Source organism: Hemicordylus capensis, chromosome 4 (genome assembly GCF_027244095.1).
Source record: "Hemicordylus capensis ecotype Gifberg chromosome 4, rHemCap1.1.pri, whole genome shotgun sequence".
Classification (NCBI taxonomy): domain Eukaryota; kingdom Metazoa; phylum Chordata; class Lepidosauria; order Squamata; family Cordylidae; genus Hemicordylus; species Hemicordylus capensis.
Window position 1 is genome coordinate 160,700,918 of NC_069660.1, and position 22,535 is coordinate 160,723,452.

Sequence of the window (22,535 nt, forward strand, 5' to 3'; positions counted from 1 at the left end):
TTGTCCTACAGGTTAAGCAAGGCCAGTCATAGGCACAAACAGCTGCCTTGAGGCATCATCCAGTTCTGTGTTAATGTAGGAGTCCAAAAGATGAACAAAATAGCCTCCTGGTCAATGAAAATGGAACATATTTAACATGATTCTATAGTTATTTTCACAGTGCTTGAGAAAGAAACATTTGTGTGAGAGAGAGGTTTTACAATAGTCACTGGGGAACTTCATCAAGTAAATGAGGACTAAAAAAAGGCAGAACAAAGAAGCAATGCCCATGTAATAGACATTAAAGATAAATCAGAACCAACAATATTCTACAATCTGGACACCTACCACATATTTGGGTTTGCTGATTGCCACCAGGCTGGCCAGAAAGTCTTCATCGTACAGTTGACTAAACACATGGGAATCGTAGGCCACCACAATGGAAATTTCTTCCATCATTTTGTCAGCACGCTCTGTTAACAGTGGCCAGCAACAAGCTCAGTATCCAACGACAAAGAATTAGCTCAGCTCTGTGTCAGTTGCTCACACCACCTGAAGAGACTAAGTGGGTGGAGTGTCACAGAAGGAAGAGAAAAAAAGGAAAAAAACACAGCAGCCAACCAAAGCAGCTCTTGTATGCTGCTTTCCTCTGGGAGTTTCCCTTCTCTTTGCAGGAAATGTATAGTCCAAACACCTGTTCATATCCTCAGAGAACAGAATAGTTATTCATTAAGTTCTTCTTCAATCAGCAGAAAAAAAAGTCATTTTCCAATAGGAAATTTAAGTCCAAAAGAAGCAAGGAGATAAATATCTAAAATCTTCCGTTTGTAATGGAGTTCTTTCCTGGGTTTCCCACAACTCCTTGTCCTTTAAAAGCAATATTTCAGCACCGTAAGAAGATTCTTTTTAGTGGAGGAGTCTAGATTTCTTAACACGACTTGCTTTATGCTTATTCCACAAATTCTCACATGAGGAATGAAGCATGTTCTGCCACTCTTGGAATTTTTCAGATAATCTTATCAGATACTTGGGGGAAACTCCTTTTTATTTTGCAGATTTGGTCTGTTTTGGGGATGCATTGTTTCTCTTTGAACTATGCTGACATAAAACAGAAATGTGGTGATCACATTAGTCTTTTAAATTGCTGTCTTTAAAAAGTCTCATATAGCTGTAAGATTAAAGAGACTAGTTTTCCTTGTTTGGTTAAGAACAAGATCACATCTCAGAGAACAAACTCTCATCCAAGTGATCTTCACAAGAAAATATATACTCTTGTTTAAGAAACAGAGGAAGCCACTCTTTAAAGGTGATGTTCAGTCTTCTGTGGTTTTAAACTGTAACAATGACCTGGTCATTTCAGACTACAAATAACTCATATGGTACATATAGCCGTAGCTATATAGTACATTTATCAATCATAAATAAAAATGTCTAAGTCTGAAACATATGACTATTTTTATCTACACTTATATGAAAACATGCAAAGTGAAGAACAAATCCACAGCCTCAAAATCACAAAAAAATGATCAACAGCTTCACACTGAAGAGCAATAAGAGCAATTTAACAAACAACAAAAGGATTAAAAGTCCTATTTCTGTCTTGCCTACTGCATATTTTGCCTTCTTCTATAGGCATTGCATTCCAGTTTTTTTTAAAAAGTCAAATTTTATATAAAATGTCAGAAGTGTTGCTTATCATAAAGGAGGATTTTGATTACTGCAAAAATCATGTGACATTTCCTGGTACACTGTCACATGCTTTGTTTTTTTTAGAACAAGATACAATAAATTCTGCTCTTCTCTTTATCCTGCTTTCCCACAGGAACCTCTCAAAGATTACATGTATACTGCAATAGCAACAGGTGCTGTTTGCAGTTAAACAGGCAAGCTGGGACACAGCTGTAGTATTCAGGTTAAAAGACTGTTTTAAGAAGGGAAGCGTAAAAAAGATATGTTATTGCTGGGAAACAGCAGATAATTTTAATAGGCTTAAGGTAGGCAAAATGCAAAAACTGAAGGAGAAATCCTTGAGATTAAGACAGTGACTGATGATATTTAACCTACAAAGTACAAAGAAAAATAGATTTGTTCTATTTTAACTTTTCAGTAATGCAGTTTTATGCTGAGGCTAGGTTAATCTTGTTTTCCTAGCAGAGGTAGTTGAGATCTAAACAAACTATTCTTCCTGGACTCTGGCAGATACAATTCCTACCTGACATTCTAAAACCTGCACTTTATTTTCCAAGCACTGTATTGGGAATCCTGGGAGCCTCTTCACAACAAGCACTTTTCCTTCAAGCGTGGATTGGACTTCCTGGTAGAAAACACTTTTTAGAAGTGAAAGCAGCTCTTCCTGCCGTTGCAGTTTTCTCTGTCACTATGACTCAGCGTAGGCGGTTGTGTGTGCACAGACAAAGACACCTGTTGTCGGAGGAGGTAAGAAATGGAACTTCCCATGATTCCATGCTCCCTGCTTGAATATTGCTGTGGCTGGCAGGAAGACATGAAATTACAATTGAGCAGCACATATATTACCACTCTCATTCTTCTCTGTTAAACCCTGTGACAGAGGCAAAAGGATGGAGGAAGGGAATGCAGGAAGCCACTCAGAAATAATAAACATCCAATGGGAACCAGATACCTTTCAAGTCAATCAAACGTGTTTGACAGCAACCACGTGGTAAAGGTCAGATTCTAGTACGGTCTTCCTCCCCTTGCCTAAACTAAACTTAAAGTAGCCTTTCTGGACACCAACACAGTCTTGCATGTATGTTTTTACTAGTGACCACGTCAGGGGCGTAGCAAGGTTGTAGTGGGCCCAGAGACAAGATTTTAAAATGGGCCCCCCTGCTCACTGAAGCTCAGCTCATGAAATAAAGAAATCTTAAATGAGGCTGAATAGTGGGAACAAAAAACATAGTAAAATTTATATATATATATATATATATATATATATATAACCTATGTGCCACAATAGATCAACTTAAATTATTTTTTTAAAGGTTTTGTAAATTGTGAACAATGCAAGTCATTGAATTGTACTAGAGAAAGACATGCTGTTCTGGTAGCTCCAGGTCTTAACACTCACATCAATTTCGGAGGATGAATACAACCAAAGGAAGCCCAGGTGGGTATGCGGCTGGGGGTCAGTCATGTGACTTGCCTCGGGGGAGGGCCTAGGCAGTGGGCCCCCAGACAACTGTCTCCCCTTGCCCTATTATAGTTACGCCCCTGGACCACGTACTTGTGCTCTGATTAGATACCTTCTTCCCTTGTATAGAAGAGTCATATTTTTGCTTCTTTAGTCAAGTACAGCCTGTCACTTTGAGGGAAATATTTGGCCCTAATAAGCCAATAGCTATAGCAATCATCACTTCTCCCATATGCAATCACAAGCTTCACATCTACTAGCGGCTCCTTCTAGCCTCCTATACTGTGGCTTCCAAAGAGACAACCCTCTCCTACTGTACTGCCTGTCAGGAAAAGGAAGAACAGGCATGTGGCTGTATACCTTGGTGGGTCCCAGAAATCCCTCCCCCCACTTCTTTCAAGTATTCTACCAAAACTGCAGGGAGAACATGTTCTTTGTAAGCAGTTTCCAGGAAAACCACATTTATTTATTTATTTATTTATTAGAAACATTTAATATACAGCCTACTCCGAAGACTCTGGGCAGTGTACAAAAACATAGAGAGCAAGACAGCATTAAAATTACATTCTAAATTAAGAACTAAAGTAACTAACAAAAATAAAAAACCAAATAGATAAATTACAGGGTAAAAGCCTGGCAAAAAAGAAAAGTCTTCAATAGAGATTTAAAAATCAATAAGGAAGGAGCTAAACGAATCTGAAGGGGAAGGGAGTTCCAGAGAAGTGGGGCAACAACAGAAAAGGCCCTTTCACGGGTGCTAGAGCCCCGAACCTCTTGAAAATCAGGGACTGACAAAAAGGCCATTTGAGAAGATCTGACCGGACGGGATGTAACTGGATGGGAGAGGCGGGTCTGTAGGTAGACAGGTGCCAAACCCCACAAGGCTTTGAAGGTCATAACCAGAACCTTAAATTCAACTCAGTAGCAAATAGGCAACCAGTGCAATGACTGCAGGAGAGGAGTTACCCTGTCATATTTTCACATCTGTCTTTTTGATCCAGTGTGCAGAATCCTCTCTGAAAATTTCAAATACTGCTCTGCAGAATAATTCACTGAGGACATGATGACTAATCACCTCTTCCTCTACTTTGAATTAAATACAGTACTGTTATAGCTTTACATTAGCAAACCACAATGATACTGCAATGGCAGCCATGAGGAAAGTTATTCTCGCCCTCCTTTCTTCATTCCAAATTTGACCAGCCATTTTATAGTCCTATAACAAACACTAGTTCTAAATTTGTTACACACCTAGAATGCAGGATTCAAACTCATTGTCAAGAACATTTAAGTTAACAAAAAGGTAGATTTAAAAAAAACAAAACCCAAATATTGCTAAAATTTGCAGTTTTTAGACATATTACTTTGAATGTTCTGTCTGCAACACCACTAAAGGTAAAGTTGTGCCGTTGAGTAGGCTTCAACTCCTGGCACCCACAGAGCCCTGTGGTTTTCTTTGGTAGAATACAGGAGGGATTTACCATTGCCACCTCCTGCGCAGTATGAGATGATGCCTTTTAGCATCTTCCTATATCAGTGCTGCCCAATATAGTACCAGCAGGGATTTGAACTGGCAACCTTCTGCTTGTTAGTCAAGCATGTCCCCGCTGCACCATTAGGTGGCTTGCAATACTACTACTACTCAGTATAATGAGGCAAGACTAAAGCAATTTATTACAACTATGACTCACCAAGCAAAGCAACATGTAAAAATCTCTACAATATTACACAAAGACTTAAAATGGAGTGCAACAGAGCTATCCCCAAAACATGTGTGCCTAAACATTAATATAAAATACAAATTGAAGTCAAATGGGCAGGGTGGAGGGACCAACTTTAACACCTACAGTTGTGTTCTTTGGAAGATGCCACAACTGACCAATTAGCAAGGGGACCTATGGGTGGAGGAAGATGATATTTTACTACCAGATCATGGGACTCCACTTTTGAGGGGCAAAAATGTCCTCCAAACACTAACACCCAATTTGACTTCAAACTGACATTCAGCTAATTGAATACCTACATTTATCTCCTACTTTGTCAGAAAGTAAACCTTGTTTCTCTGCTTTTTCCTGATCTCTGCTTTGCGAGCAACCTGTGAGTTTCAAGTAAGTGCTGGAGACTGGGTTGAGGAAAATTCAAGATTTTACCTTTCCCAAATATAAGGGTACATATGTTTTTTTAATCCAAGCACTGTGTGTGTGATCTTAGTTTGCATAATACCCTCTAAACTACATCTTTAGATTTTTTTAGCCCACTTTCTGGTAGGCTTATGCAATCATCTAGCATTCAGTGCGTTTGTCCATCTCCTCATCAACTTCGCAATGTTTGGACCAATATGAACCAAATTGAGTACAGTTGTAAGGACACATAGAGATACCTATGTGTCCCTACATAAAACAGCATAGTTTGTGACAATGTAATCCAACCCAATTCAAGTTGGTGGACACGTGAACGTTTGAGGTGCAAGTGGGCTAACTTGTGGACCATCTAACCAATCTGAACAACATTTGCTACAGTTGTAGTGAGTGATACACTGCGACACTTCAATGGCATAGTTTGTAAAGGTGTCATCCACCCAATTCAAGATGGCAGACGCATAAATGTTGAGGCTCAAGTAAGTTAACCTGTGAACTGCCTAAACAATTTGTACCAAATTTAGTCCAGTTGTAGACATATTGTAAGGAAAGTAAGCAAATTAGTTCTTACTAGAACAACAGGTTACTGTTGGGGGCACCTCCAACAGTTTTAATTGTTTTTATTAATCATATTTATTAATCATATTTTTATCCCACCTGATATATACATTTCTAGGCAGTGTACAAAACTTAACACAATATAAAACATCACAGATGAAAATCCACAAAACACAATAAAATAATTGCATTAAACAGTTAATAAAACAAATTATTAAAATTAATTCTAATTAAAAGCCTGTGACAACAGGAGAGTCTTGAGTATCTTCCTGAAAACAAACAGAGAAGGAGATGCTCTTATTTCAGCAGGGAGCACATTCCAAAGCCCCATCCCAGGTCACCACCAGATGAGCCGGTGCCAACTGTAACTGGACCTCTCCAGAAGATCATAACAGACGGCAGGGTTCATGACCAAGAAGGCGCTCTCTCTTTATTCTGTGAAACTGTTTTAATTGTTTTTATTCTGTTTTATATTTGTTGTGTTTTGGATTGTGTACACTGTCTAGAGAAACACATAGGCGGCAGTATATAAATATGATAAATAAACACACACACGCCTCCTTTCCCCAAAACATCATTTTGCTTACCATCTAGCCTGGTTAAGAGTTCTGTAGGACTTGAAAGCTTGCTGACTGATGCTGTGTTATAGTTTGGTTGGTCTTGAAAAAGCATTAACTACTTTGGGGATTTTCAACAGGCCACCTATGATAACATGGTCAGAGACTGACGATGCCAGCAGTATGTGCCAGATCTTAGCACTATGTACTTATATTTATGCGTAAACACTCAGTTGCTATTGTTCATTGTCGCTCCAAAGCTGTCAAGGCCACAAAGACAAGACACATACAAACAATAGCTTTTTGGAAACATGGAGATGCTATTCCATTGTCCATAGTACTTATGCTTGTTTTGTGTATCCTAGCCAGCAAGTCAGTTCTGCATCAAAAGTGATTGAATGATGCAATGTAACAGATACAAAAGTGTAGCAGAATTGCCTACTCACAGCAGAAGCTGCTTAGAAAGAGTAAGAGCCAGAGCTGTGAAGCATGCAGCGGGCCATCTACTCTGTGAATGGATGCTTTAGGCTCACAGGAGCCTTTAATTTAATTTGCTTCTCTCAGCACACTGGCCATTTTATTGTGAAACAGAAGTGTGCCCCATCACATGGCTGGCAATAGCTGCTTTAGCCCAATAGACTACTTGACTATGATGGAGAATATGTACATGCTCACAAACATTTTGGAAGTATTTTTAAAAATGCTCTGTTTTGCCTGGTGAAGCCCTATGAGTAGATAAAGGAGCTGGAAACTTTTAGCTCAGATAAGAGAAGATTGGGTGGGGATATGATGATATCTTCGATCATCTGATGGGGTGTTACATAGGAGGAGGAGGAGCCATCTGTCAGGGATGCTGAAGCAGATTCTTGCTGGGGGCTGGACTAGAACATTTCCAAGATTCCTTCCTATTTTAAAAATATTTGTTTTTATGATTTTAAGAGAAGGAAAGTTCACTATATAATATTTGTTCTTTGCTTCCACACTAGGGACCTTTAATACGGCTTTTCTGCAATCAGCTGAAAGTGCAACTGAACCTCTAATTCCACACAGTGCTTACTATCAGTGGCACACCCAGGTCATTTGGAGCCCGGACCTGAACGCCTTCAGAGGCCCCCACCCGTCGCGATGGTGGGGGAGGAAGAGGAGAAAGCCCCCCCCGACATTGTAAACCCTCCCCCCCAAAACCATTGCTGTGCGGCAGTGGCACTAGCTGTGGGGAGGGAGCCAAGGGGGCAGATCCCCTTCACCAAGATCTTTACCTGGGGGGCAGGGGGCACGGTGGTGGCAGTTGCATGGAGGGTGGGGGGGACAAGGAGGGGAGAGTTCCCCTTGTTACCATCCGGGATGCGAGGCAGCAACCTCCTTCCAGCTCCACTACCTCCTCCCCAGTGAATGGACGGACTCTCATCTCTCTGCTGAGCAGGCCATTTTCAGCCTTCCTCCACATGGAGGAAGCAGAGAGGCCCGTCCAGTCACTTGGGATGAGGAAGCAGAGTTGGGAGGAGGTTGCAGCCTCCCATCCCAGATGGTAACAGGGGGAACTCTTCCCTCCTCACCCCCCACCCTCCCTGTAACAGAACCGGCAGGGGCCGGTTCGAAGGTGGAGGGGGAACTTTAAGAGCAGGGAGAGTTCACTTATTCCTCCCTCCCTCCTTCACTTATCCCTCCCTCCGCCTTTCTCACACCAGCGCTGCATTTGTAAGTACTCTGTCGGGGTGGCAGCATACTTCCCTGACACCCCGTCCCCTCCTCGGCTGGATGTGCCGTGTGCATGTGCACGGAAGTGTGCACACGCGTCTGTCGTGCATATGCGCACCTGGCACTTCTGGCCAACAAGGGAATGGGGTAGCAGAGAAGTATGCTGCAGCCCCGACAGAATCTTTACAAACCCAGCACCGGCATAGGGAAAGCAGAGGGAGGAATAAGTGCACCCTCCCCCGCCCTTAAGGTAGTCCCCACCCCCACCCCCCAACTGCCAGTGTTCAAACCTGTTCGGAGGCCCGTAAAAGGGCCTCCAAACAGGTTTGTGCATATCACTAACCTCCGCGCCCTATCCCACCCTCCCCCCAGGCAAACATTTTGCTAAAGGAGAACTCTCCCCTCTCATCCCCCGCACCCTCCTGCCAGCTAGTGCCACCACCACACAGCAGTGACCTTTCCTTTTAAAAGTGCGCTGGAGCTGGTTGGGCATGGGGACAGCAGTGGGCTGGTGCAGAGTGGCTGCAGGAGGTCCCCTCAGACCTTTGGAGGGCCCCCTGGACCTAAGAGGCCATAGGTCAGCACCCCATGGTCCAGGGCTAAGAGCGCCTCTGCTTAGTATATAGTACTATAGGCCACAAAAGTGTCTCCCAGGCAAAACAGCATGCACATTTATTTAGAAGTCCCAATCGGTTCAATGGAATTTGTGCCCTAAAAAGCAGGCAACTTCAGTCAACGACAACAAATATTTATATATCACCTTTCAACAAAAGTTTCCAAAGCGGTTTACATACATACATATGGATCCCTGTCTCCAAAGGGCTCACAATCTAAAAAGAAACATAAGGTAGATACAAGCAACAGTCACTGGGGGTAGTGTCCTGGGGGTGGATAGGGCCAATTACTCTCCCCCTGCTAAATAAAGAGGAATGTCATGTTAAAAAGTTACCCCTGTGTTAGTTACCCCTGCTAACTCGGCAAAGAGGCACCTTTTAACGTGGTGATTCTCTTTATCTAGCAGGAGGAAAGTAACTGGCCCTATCCACCCCCAGCACAGTACCTCTAGTGACTGTTGCTAGTGTCTATCTTGTGTTTCTTTTTAGATTGTGAGCCCTTTGGGGACAGGGAGCCATCTTATCTTATTTATTATTTCTCTGTGTAAACCGCCCAGAGCCATTTTTGGAAGGGCTCGAATGAATGAATGAATGAATGAATGAAAAAGGTGCCTCTTTGCCCAGTTAGCAGTCACCAACTTCTTTTCAGAGCTCCTATCACTTTAGTTAGTTGTTCCCCAGTCACTGCATCACTGAAGTGCTACAACTGTCTTTTAAGTTGGACTGGCATAAAAAAAATTTTATACACCAACTCCCACCATTTTCTTTGCCCTATCTTCCAAGTAGTAAAAATAGACCCCTGTGGCAAGATTTGGGGGGTGGATGCAAAATCAGAGAGTGGGGACAATGCTTATCCCTACGTGGTGGCTGGCATCAATGCTCCTCCTCGTGGCCTTCCCTCCCCCACACATAAACAAAGAAGAAGCCCCTCTGATCCACTGGTGGCAGCCCTTCTGTTCTGCAGAACCCCCTTTGTGCAATGCTACATCATGACAGCATCACACAGAGGGTTAAAAAAAAAGAAAGAAAAAAAGGAGCAGCTGCGGTGGCACAGAACCTATTTATTTAAAATATTTATTCCCTGCCCCTCCAGTGTATTACTGCTAGGGACTACTCACAAAATTAGTAGAATGCATAAACAAAATTATTAAAATAGAATAAAATAAATCTATTATTCCTTATTCAAGATTTTTTTCACCCAGAAGGGGTTAAAAAAATGGCATCTGCCAAGAGCAGCGCTGCCATCGCTACCCCAAGTAAGCTTATTTTCCACCTAGGTTTTGCCTCTCCTCTCCCCAAATCCCCACAAAAATTAACTCAATCTTCACCATCCGCAAATGGGATAGCAAAAATGGGGAGTGAGAAGAGGTGAATTTCATGCCAAGTCTAACTAAACACACACGGGCAGAACAAAAATGTCCAGTACGGACTACTAAACTGCTACTGAGTCTTCTCAGGCTTCTGTCCCTCCTAGCCACAGCATTATTGGACTGGACTATTGATTATTTAGTTCCTGTTCCCAGGAGAAGTTGTTGGTGTTGTCCACAACAAAACACAAACAGAGGTGGTGAAAGCAAAAGGGAGTGGATAGTTTTGATCCCTTTTGCCTTGATACTATCAACAACTCTGAAAAGTGAGCCCTGGTTTTACATCAAAAAATTACCACAAATTAGGTCTGAAAAAACCCACAACAGGACAACAATACAGAAATAGAATACAAAAGGTTGGCAGCAACAAAGTTTGGATTCCCCATTAAAAAAATAAAGTGAACAAATGATGTCTGCTGCCAATTAAACAAGTAATGTGGAAATAACTTATTTCCCATGGTTCTGTTCCAAGAATAAATATAAAGAAAATTGTTATTACTCAGGTGCCTTCTGTGTACACAACATTTAGAAAAACAAGAGGATTCTGCACAAAGCAATTTTAATTCAGGTGCAAAATCTCAAGGCACAGAAAATTAGCACTAACCCAAATTGTCATTCAAAATATTGCTTATTAAGGATCAAACTAAACATGATAAAGGCAGCCATATTTTTAAAAACTAATGTCTCCTGTGCTCTCTATCATTTAACCGATGGAAATGGGATCATACTTGTGTACTTTTAACCCCCTAATTCTTACACCAAGGAACAATGCTTGAGCCTTCCCCCATTGATGAAAGCTCTTCTTCCACTATAATAGGATGTAGGAATGGGCCCACAAAATAATGTTGCCGTATACATGCATTATACTGGTATACTGTGCTCCCTGAACCTGTGGTGGAGCATGGTGATAAAAAACCAAAGTTAACAAGGCAGACAGAAGTGCCTACTCTGCATCATAGGGGTCTTGCATCATATGCAATTTTTCTTTCCTGTTTTCTGAGTTTGCTGCTCAGTCCCATCTCCTTTTCATACAGCCCTAAAGCTTCAAGTGTTGATAAATAAACAATGCAATAAATATATTCAATAAATAAACAACAGTAAGCAGCAGAGCTCTTTAGTTTAACTGCTTCAGAGTGGGCTAGAGCACATTTCTTTTTTAAAGCCTTAGTGTGATTCTCTGAACTTCCAGAGTGTTCTCATAAAGCTGGGGAGTTCTAAGCGAGATTCCAGTTTGAAACTCCAGCTTGAGTCAAATTCACTTATAACATGCCCACCAGGGGAGGGTAGTACTTCATGACATCAAGAGATTAACTGTGTCAAATTCCTTCCCTTCAGAAACAAGAACAAGGTTATCAGACTGGTGAGGGAGCAACAGAATTTCAGTATTTGCTTTTGTGGAGACATTAGATGCCCCCCCCCCCCTTTTCGGAAGCAGAAGGGGTTTTTCAAGCTGAGAAACTTCCCATTCTTTTTGCTGAAGTCCTCCTTCCCCAATCCTCACCAATGAGTTCCATTATATCTGCCAAACTGCTTATCTTAACTGTCTGAGCTCCTGAACATTCTGTCCCATCTATCTGTGGGTTACCTCAATTCTGCCACTACCTTCCCACTCACTTGCAAGCACTCCAGTTTTCCATCCATACAGACTGTGACTTTTCCAGCTCTTTTGGAAATAGTGCATAAATATTACATTACTCTGCAATAACCTGTCCTATCCAACCCCAGCACAGCCTACCTCCAGTGGCTGTTGCTGATGTTTATCTTATGTTTCCTTTTTAGATGGTGAGCCCTCTGGGGACAGGGATCCATAAGTATGTATGTATTTAATATCTACATATGCTTTGGGAACTTTTGTTGAAAAGTGGTATAAATAAATATTCAGGTTTTGTTTGTTTGTGTATTCCTGCATTATTTGGGACATGTTTCCATTTTCTAAAGCAGTGGGTAAAATGATTACAAAGAATTCCTGAGACAATCATGGGGAAATGATCAGGCTGTTGTTGAGACAGGAATAAAATCACAACCCCTGACCCTCACGATTGCCAACAGAATTTTTGTGAAGACTCAAGGAGAAGAATGAAAAGGAGAGTGCCTATACTGAGGAATATTCTGCTTGGGGTATCAGTATATGACGAAACGCCTTTGAAAAGTCTCTGGGTGACAGAGAGTTCCCTCAGAGAATAGCTCCTACAACCAACTTCAAGGTTTCATCCAGAAATGTCTCTTCTGCAGACACTTGTTCAAATATTTTTGGTCCAGAATGGTCCCTATATTCCTGTTCTTTCCTCCCTCCTCCTCCCACACACTTTATTTTTTTTATTTTTCTTGGCACTGTAAGGGGTGGGGGTAAAGCTCCCTGCAACACTGACTAGTTCACGGTGTGATGTGCAACAGTTATTTGTCAGGCTTCTTCAGAAGTCTCTAATGCACTTCCAGGTTCTTTGCTCTCAGGATGCAGTGAACTGTTCCTGAGCGTGTTGATCAGCTACAGAGTATATCCCTGGAAAATGGTTGCCAGCAACCAGACATCTGTGACAGAATGACAGATGTGCACTAGAGACGTTCCCCATCCGTTAAGGGGATAGGGTCATGCTGACTTTTGACCTGTAGAATTTTCCTTCCTTTGAGAAAGAAGGCTGACTGAAGAAAAGACAGAAGCTTTTGTTCTATTTTTGGAGGGGACTATTTTTGAAGCCCTTGTATGATCATAACTTGAGCATGGATTTGGAGTTGCATGAAGACTAAAACTGCCTGACCTTTCACATCCTTCTTTGCTGTGGGTCTTTTTGTCTTTTGATAGTGCCATAAAAATCTAGGCGTACCCCAAAAACCTTGGAAAGAAAAGGGTGAATTTGTGAGGTAGGATTGGATCCATATCCCAGCTGCAAAATTAAGAAGTCCCTTCAGCCACCTAATGGTGCATCAGGGAAATGACTTTACTAGCAAGCCAGAGGTTGCTGGTTCGAATCCCCGCAGGTATGTTTCCCAGACTATGGGAAAACACCTATATCAGGCAGCAGTGATATAGGAAGATGCTGAAAGGCATCATCTCATACTGAGTGGGATGAGGCAATGGTAAACCCCTCCTGTATTCTACCAAAGACAACCACAGGGGTCTGTGGTCACAAGGAGTCAACACCGACTCGATGGCACACTTTAACTTTACCTTACATGCTGCTGCTACTACATTCAAGGCAAGGGCCATAATCTACTATGCATAGGTCTAGACCAGGGCTGCTCAACTTCCCCCCCTCCCCACTGTTTTTGGACTACAAATTCCATAATCCCCAGCCACTGTAGCCAATAGCCAAGGATTATGGGAGTTGTAGACCAACATCTGCAGGAGGGCTAAAGTTGGTCTAGAACCTGTGTGGTGCTTTTTGGCAGAAAAAAGTCAGATGGATACAAACTGAGAAATGACAATCCTGATTTTGCCACCATCGTGCCCTTTGCAAAGCCTTCTATATGTACAGGAAAGCAATAGGACCCTGAGACTAGGTAACTGCTGGCACTCTACCTCCCTCTTTCGTAGGAAGAGGATTGAGGACCTGAGGAGCTCGGCTGTGTTCCCATTTCCCAGTCAGACAAGCAGGATCACAAACAGCTCCTAACACCCTGCTCCATGCAAAAAGGCTGGTTGGTCTAGGCTGGTTGGTCTAGGTAGTCAGAGAGTCTCTTCCCTGGTAAGACCAGTTCATCACTGCCTAGAGACAGAAGTTTGGGGTGGTCTACAAATTTGAAAAATAAATAAATCAGTCTTTCAACCAGGAGGTGGTGCTATCCTGGATCTGGAGACCAGCGGCTTTCTGGACACAAGGTGGAAAAAGCATCACATTGTACAAGTCAAAGGAGTTTTGCTTCCCAATGAATTATTTCCTTCCTTAGGACAATGGATGCTAATTACCACTTAGCAAACTGTTCTGCTAATTAACTTTCAAAGACTCTAATCTATGTGGCAATGTACTAAAAGACATTATGAAAGATGCACAGTGCAACGCAAAGGGTAAAGTATCCGAGCGATGACAACAGTTCATATACTGCAACAATCCCACTGACTTTCATCAGAAAGCAGTGGAGTAATTGGCCTGTGGGTTACTGTTTGTGGCTAGGATGCAAAGGAAGGGCGTATACAAACAGTCTGTGATTTTCTTCATAGCACTTCCCACTGCTGAAGGGACAAGCTGAGTGAGGACAGAGCTCAACACAGCCACTAAATTCCTGATGTGTTTATACAGAACTGCACTATCGGGGTTAGACACATGACACTCGCTCACGCTCTCTCTCTCTGCCTACTAATCCTTAAAGAGCTATTGGCTCTTTAAGGTTAGAAGAACAAAAAAATTATATGAACACAATAAAAGCTTTTTAAAGATATGGGTTCACTCCCCTGTTTTTGTTTGTTTTGTTTGTTTGAAGCTGAATCAGGGGAAAGCTCATTAATTTCTTCAGAACAAAAAAGGGTGAATGCAAGAGCAATATATATCCAAATCCTGTCCCTTCCCCACCAATGCCCTACACTGAAATATGTGATTCTGACTAATGGAACACAAAGCATGAACGCTTGAATAAAACACATCTGCAGACTGAGAGAAGTCATCACCCATACAGTCAAAGAGAAGTTTCAAAGTCTCTCTTTGTAATATCAGAACAAAATAAAGCCATGATGGTGTGAGCTATGTCTTGAACCATAACTTGGTATGGTTCAGTTTTATGATCGATATTTATTTTGCAGCTGTTTCTACAACAACAGTGCAAGGCCAAAACAGCCAGAATACTCAGGCAACAGGTTGCAAGGATGACAGATAGATGTATACCTGGCAACTGAAATTACTTGTATGTATATCTGGCAAATGGCATTTTCTACACTGTAGGAAAGAACTAATAATTGATTTCAGAACAGAAGGTGGAGTCAATGAAAAAACAAGGATGGATACTGGGCCAAGTTCCAAATGAGGATAAGCACCTCAAATCCAAAAAGGCAATTCTACAACTTTCCCTCTATGTGAAGAATGAAGTGAACTGTTCAAGTCTGGTGGCAGAAAACCAGAAATAAATAAGAAGCTGTTCCAGGCAAATGGCTAGATATGATCCCATTTGTTGTTTTGGCAGTTGCTAAGCAGCAGGCTCACCATTGTATGGCTAAAGCAACACAAAATTAGCAGCTTTCTGGGAAGAGAGAAAAATTGAATGTAAAACTGACGTGATATTTGAATGGCAAAAGAAGGAACATAGTAACTCTATCAGATAAGATAGGAAATATTCGGCAAGTTTTACTGAATGTGAATTGGCTTTCATTAAACACAGTATGGCAAAGTTGCCATCATTCAAGGTACATCAATAAAATTCCAAGGCAGGCTTGGCAGATGAATAATTTAATTAGTATTAAAATTATGGCTATTACAAGCACCTCCTGTGCCAATTCACTACTTTGAGCAAGTGAAACGCAGTCATACCAGATTAGTCTCTGCTGGAATTAAATAGTTCTATACTGCCTAGCTAATGTATCCTCATGCACTAATTGACTTAACGCCAACTTCACATTCACTGAGAATTTCTCTTCTCCTTTGTCCTCAGTAACATAAGATAGCCTCCTGGGCCTGTCATTTTGGCTCAAGCAATTCTCTCCTGCCAACCATTATTTTTTGATATCAAACTGTGTTTGTTACTCTGGAAATATCTAATTAAAAATAATGTGAAAAGGAAGTAGAACTATTTATGCTTGATGGTGGAAAGAAATATATGCTTGTAATAGTGATCACAGAGACCAGACACCAGAGATCTGGTGTGGAAATTTTTCTGGAAAACGTTCCCGTTCTTTATTTTTCCATGAAAAAAAATCCATTTCTAAAATTTTGACTTGACTACTTAAAAAACCTCTAAGATACAGTGAGAGGAAATTAATATGAAGTTTTTTTAAACTATAAATAGGTCAAACATGCCAAATCAGATCACAATCTATTTAGGGTATCAGGGAAAATTGAGAGAAATAATGAAATTTTTATGCAGATTGTGTGTGTGTGTGGGGGGGGGGGATTCCAGTTTAAAATTTTCTGGAAAACCTACATCTGACACATTAGAAGCGTTGGGTAATGTTCTTTGAAAACTGTGAAATCTGTTTTAGAACACATACGTATGTGAACAAAGATATTAACATTGGGGGAATATTTTGCTGTGATGACTTATTTACAGAATGTGGACATGTCCACATAGTTTTGGTAGTTGGCACTTGTGTGACCCAACCTCTTCGAAGTCTTCAATAACATACCGTGTTTCCCTGAAAGTAAGACCTAGCAGTAATTACCGCTGTACCGCTGATATAAGCCCTCCCCCGAAAATAAGACCTACCGCTAATCTACCGTTTTTTAGGGGTGTGCACGGAACCGCGGACCGGCACTGGGGTGGTGGGTTCCATTAAGGACGGGGGGGCTTTACTTACCCCTCCCACCGCTTTCCACCTTTGGTGCCGTATTTAGTGTAGAAATCCAGCGGCAGGATACCTCCTTGCCGCCCGCTTCAATATTCGAATGACTCCTCCATGGTTAACATTCGGGCGGCAGGTTACCTCCCTGCCGCCCCCTTCAAGCCCCCTTCTGCCCCCTTCAAGCCCGCTCCACTTGCTCTTTAGAAATGGGCGGCAGGACACCTCCCTGCCGCCCCTTTCCCTGCCGGGCTGCAAAAATCTTTAAGAAGCCTTTTACGCACGTGCGCAAAAGGCTTCTTAAAGACTTTTGCAGCCCGGCAGGGAAAGGGGCGGCAGGGAGGCATTGTAGTTTGTAGAACATGAATACCGTACATGTTGATTTGATTGTTCAACAGGCGTTAACGTGCCAGTAGTTTGTACCGTATAATTGTTGAACAGGAATAAACGTACTTTACTTTTTTGAACTTCAATAAAAATAAGACATACCCGAAAATAAGCCCTAGTGCATTTTTGGTCCCAAAATTAATATAATACACTGTCTTATTTTCGGGGAAACACAGTATGTCCAACTCGGTCTTCACAATGAAACTCTTAAAAAGGAACTATTTGCACAGCAAAGTTGTTAAAGCTCTTAAAGAAAATCCAACCAAAATTGTTTTGATGTAAACTGTCAGCCTCTCTAGAACTTCTTCCTGCTCCAAATTCCCATGTAGATTGCCAGAAGAATTTATTAAGATACACACACAAACACATACACATGCACACACACCTCTATTTTTATAATCCATAGGACAGCTTGCAGTAATAAATTAATGAACAAACAAAAACATTGACAAAATTGACAAACAAAACATTGAAGGGTCTATTAGGATGGATGGGCCTATTAGGCCCAAGGAGCCTTTTAGATCCAATACGATTCCAAGAAAGCTTGGAGGGTTTTAAGGTTGGCTCTGCTGGCAATGACTAGAGCACAAATGAACAAGGACTCTAAACTGACAGATTACAGTATAGAGCACAACTGAAGACCTATGCCTGAGCAATAAGAAGCAATTCTTTGCTGCATGTATTGTGTCCGCAGGTTCACATCCAGCAGAATTGTCGAGGATAGTATTTATACGGACCCCTTCTGCCCTAGCTTTGGAACCATCAGTTGGCCGCTATGAAGCTTTTAATGAGCTTTTTGTGGACAAAAATCTCTCTTATTAGAGCTGACCTGGAAAGCACTGATGGTGTAGAGCAGGGCTGCTCAACTTTGGCCCTCTTGCAGATGTTGGCCTACAACTCCCACAATCCCTGGCTGTTGGCCACTGTGACTAGGGATTATGCGAGTTGTAGTCCAAAAACAGCTGGGGGGCCCTAAGTGAGCAGGCCAGGTATAGAGTATTTTGTGGGGGCATCCAGTAACTCCTTTTGTGTTATTATATTGCAGCAGTTTCAGTTTGTGACTCTTGAGGATGTGAACAAGTTGCTTAGAGCAGTGCATCCTACCACTTGTTCTCTTGACCTTGCCCAACGTGGCTTATACTATCTAGCACAGAGATTATTGGGGAGGGTCTGGTTGAGATAATAAATGCTTCTCTGAGGCAAGGTAGGATGCCCCTGTGTCATAAGGAGGCAATTATTATATCTCTTTTAAAGAAATCTGCATTAGATCCCACAGAGTTAGACAATTATAGGCCCATTTCAAATCTTCCATGGCTGGCCAAAGTGATTGAGAGGGCAGTGGCCTCTTGGATTAAAGAGATTATCTAGACCCATTTCAAACTGGCTGTCAGACGGGTTATGGGGTGGAGACTGCCTTGGTCAGCCTTATGGATGATCTCCAATTACGAATTGACAGAGTGAGTGTGACTCTGTTAGTCCTTTTGGATATCTTGGCGGCTTCCAACACCATCAACCACGGTATCCTTCTGGACTGTTAGGAGGATATGGGTGTAGGAAGCACTGTTTTACGGTGGTTCCGCTCATACCTCTCAGGCAGATTTCAGAGTGTATTGCTTGGAGACTGCTGTTCTACAAAGTGGGAGCTTTTATATGGTGTTCCTCAGGGCTCCATTTTGTCTCTGTTGTTTTTTTAATATCTACATGAAACCATTGAGAGAGATCATCAGGGGATTTGGTACAGGGTGTTATCAGTACACTGACAACACTCAAATCTATTTCTCCATGTCAGCTTCATCAGGTAATGACACAGCTTCCCTAAATGCCTGCCTGGAGGCAGTAATGGGCTGGAGGAGGGATAACAAACTGAGGCCGAATCCAAACACTGAACTACACTGACTTCCAATAGGTCCAAACAAGATGGAGGTGTGCACTGTATTGAGCTGCAGTTCAGGAGATGAGATAGATCTACCAGTTCTAGATGGGGTTACACTTCCCCAGAAGGAACAGTTTCACAGTTTGAGAATGCCTCTGGACCCAACTCTTTCTCCGATAACCCCTGCTAACCTGGCAAAGAGGCACCCTTTTAACGTGGTGATTCTCTTTATTTAGCAGAGGGAGAGTAAATGGCCCTATCCACACCCAGCACAGTACCTCCAATGACTGTTGCTGGTGTTTATCTTATGTTTCTTGTTAGATTGTGAGCTCTTTGGGGACAGGGAGCCATCTTATTTATTTATTATTTCTCTATGTAAACCGCCCTGAGCCATTTTTGGAAGGACAGTACAGAAATTGAATGAATGAATGATAATGATAATAATGATAATGATAATAAAGTGCTGATTATCATCATTAAAACCCTGAACAGCTTAGGCCCAAGATATTTAAGAAAATGCCTTCTTCGTTATTTATTCATTTAGCATATTTGTATACCGCCCACTACCAAAGTCTCTAGGAGGTTTACAACATTAAAACAAACCAATAAATTTTTATTTAAAACATATAAAAGTTCAAATTAAAATAGCTGAAAACCACTAAATATTTAGACATTAATATTTAATTCCAGCTCTCTAGCTAATATTGAAGTACCTCAACCAGTGGCGTAGCCAGCATTGACCAAGGAACATGGGGTGGGGTGGACAAATGTCCTTGGGCCACTGGGGTCTGGAGGCTGCCACAGCACCCCCTTGCCCCCTCCTCAGGGCACCTCCTCCCACACCCAGCTGGGAAACAGAGCGCTTGCTGACTGGGTACCTTCCTTCTCTCCCTCATTAAGAGTAAGGGAGAGAAAGAAAGCACCCAGCTAGTGAACAAAGTACTGGCTGTGAAGGACCAAAGGGCTGCTAGCCACACACCCTGTATCAGTGTACATCTGACATCAGACACACACTGATGCAGAGGGGCATGGCCCATGCACACACAGAGAGCAGTGGGGGGCCACCAGCAACAGCCTGTTTGTGGGCCACCATCAAGCCCCCTATGCCCCTGACCTCAGCCATTTGGGGGTATATGTTAAACGCTTTCTTATCAGGCAAAAATATGTTTTAAAATGTCATATCTACAGACTTTTATTATTCAGGGTATCTTATATTGTGTGTGTGCTGTATTTTAGCTTTCTAGAACATACTGTATAAAATTTGACCACTTCCACAGGTTATGAACCCTTCCGCATATTCAGATCATCAGGGGAGGTTCATCGGAGGGTGCCATCAGCTTGTCTGGGGGTGACTCAAAGGTGAGCCTTCTCTGTAGGTGGCCCAGGACTATGGAATGTACTTCCTGCTGTGGTAAGAGCTGCTCCATTCCTCATGGCTTTTAGGAAACAACTGAAGACACATCTCTTCAACCATGTCTTAATTTGTCACCAGAACCTTACTAAGGATGAATCCAGGGGCGTCTCCCTGGGGAAAAGTTCCACATAGTATGTGCCATCACTTAAAAGACACTGTCTTGCACTTCAGTATTTGTTGGGGGTGGGAAAGATATGGAGCAGGGCCTCAGGAGATGATTCCAAGTAGAAAGACAGGCTCAGATAGGAGGAGGTGATGCTTAAGCTATCCTGTTTACAAATCACAGGGCTTTAAAAGGTCAAAATCAGCACTCATAATTGAACCCAGAAACCAACTGGGAGCCAGTGAAGCTGATGCAAAATTAGAGCAATATACTCCATGCAGCAACTATGCATATGCATTTATTATTGAGAATTTTTATATACCACTTTTCAACCAAAAAAAGTTCACGAATCATTTATGTTAACAAAAGGAATGAGAGGATGGTTCCCTGTTACAAATGGGTTCACAATCTAAAAAAGAAATACAAGGAAAACACCAGCAACAGCCACTGGAAGAAACACTATGCTGGGTTGAATATCTCCCTGCTAAATCACTTTAAAAGATGCCCGTTTGCCCAGTTAGCAGGGATAATACCCTCTCCGCCACATTCCTAAGCAGCTGCAGTTTCCAAACCCTCATGTAGTCTCATGCAGAAAACATTACAATAACCTAATCCGGATGCCACCAAGGTATGAGTGGTGGTGGCCTATCTTTCTTGCACAGGAGAAAGTGTTGTCTAAACTGGTAAAAGGCACTGGGGGCCACCATGGATACCTGGACACCTAGAAGCAACTCTAGATCCGGGAGAATTCTCAAACTGCAAGACAAAGAGGAGTACAATCCCACTGAGAACAGGCTGTACAACTAACTCCTAGACCTGCGGAACCCTGAACCATCGACTTCTCCAACTTTTGTGAATCAAGTAAAACATACATGACATATAATTGTAATGCTTACAGATGAGGGGATACATATGGCAGCCAGAATTTTCTGTCTTTCCTGGAAGTGGAAACGAGGAGCTCTTTGCTTCCGAAAACAATCCATATTCTGAAAACCAAGCCAGACTCCTGTCTGCCCACAGATAGTGGAAAGCATGAAGCAAGACTCTCTCTAGGTCCCAAGTTAGGGACACTGCAGCATTACATACACATCACAAAGAGACTGAGTAACTACTATGGTAACAAGATCACAAGCAAAGAAAGCCTTCCTGATGGGATGGGCTGTATATCCAAATAAATAAGAACCTTGCCACCTTCTATGTCACAGCTGTGGATATCAAAGTCTTTCTATCTAACAGGTCAAACTTAATTCTCTTTCTCTTATTCTAGGAAAAGAAAGGTCTTCCTATTTGCATTGGGCTTGTCTGCTACAAGCAAATTGGGAACTGAGGGTCATATTATGAAACTGCTCTCAGATACCATTTTATACATACAGAAGAACCTTGTTACCCACGGGGGTTCCGTTCCTCACCTACTACCATGAGTAACGGAACCGCGAATGAGGTCGCATTATGCCTATGGGAAAGTTTTCCAAAAGATCTCTGAACTCAGAAGGAGGTTCCAATCTCGAATTGGTATGTTAAGGGATGCCAAAGACAGATAGTAACCGATCCAGAGAAAATCAAAGAGAGATGGAAAGAGTATACTGAAAATCTGTACAGCAGGGACATCAACATCCAAGATACTCTAGATAGAAGATGAATTTAGATTAGCACTCTGGTCATTACCAAGTTGGAAAGCTACAGGAATTGATGGAATAGCTACAAAAATATGGCAGGCAGCAGAAGAAGAATCAGTTACGGCTCTAACCAAACTATGCCAGCAAATTTGGAGAATGACACAGCGGCCAACAGATTGGAAGAGGTCAGTCTACATACCCATAGCAAAGAAAGCAGACTTAACAGATTGCTCAAACCATCACACAATATCCTTAATTTCTGAGGATCATCTAAAGCAGATTAGGACCCTACGTGGAAAGGGAAATGCCAGATGTTCAAGCTGGTTTCAGAAAAGGCCAAGGATCAAGAGACAACATTGCTGATGCATGCTGAGTAATTTAGAAAGCCAAAGAATGCAAAAAGGAAGTCAATATGTGCTTTACAGACTACAGAAAAGCCTTGATTGCATTGACCATGACAAATTGTAGAATATCCTTAGGAAAATGGGCATCCTAGAACATCTCATTGTTCTCACGAGAAACCTATACATAGGACAGGAAGCCACAGTCCAGATGGAACATGGTGAAACAGACTGGTTCTAGATCGTCAAAGGAGTAAGACAAGGCTGTATACTTTCTCATTTATTCAGTGTATATGCTGAGCATATACTGAGAAGCTGGAT

At 42.1% G+C, this 22,535-nt stretch overlaps 1 protein-coding gene across 10 annotated transcripts in view; it reads right to left on the reverse strand.

Moving 5' to 3' along the window:
* Positions 1-22,535, reverse strand: part of RABGAP1L (RAB GTPase activating protein 1 like) — a 301,913-nt gene that overhangs the window by 51,578 nt on the left and 227,800 nt on the right. Inside the window, exon 1 of one of the 10 annotated variants that reach the window (XM_053243775.1) lies at positions 21,154-21,276. The exons of 8 other annotated variants lie outside the window; for them this stretch is intronic. In XM_053243775.1, coding sequence (XP_053099750.1) covers positions 21,154-21,240 — 87 coding nt within the window. In that variant the 5' untranslated portion in view covers positions 21,241-21,276. Of the gene's footprint in view, positions 1-327; positions 515-21,153; positions 21,277-22,535 lie in introns of those variants that run through there. One more of the 10 variants, XM_053243773.1, reaches the window with a different exon arrangement.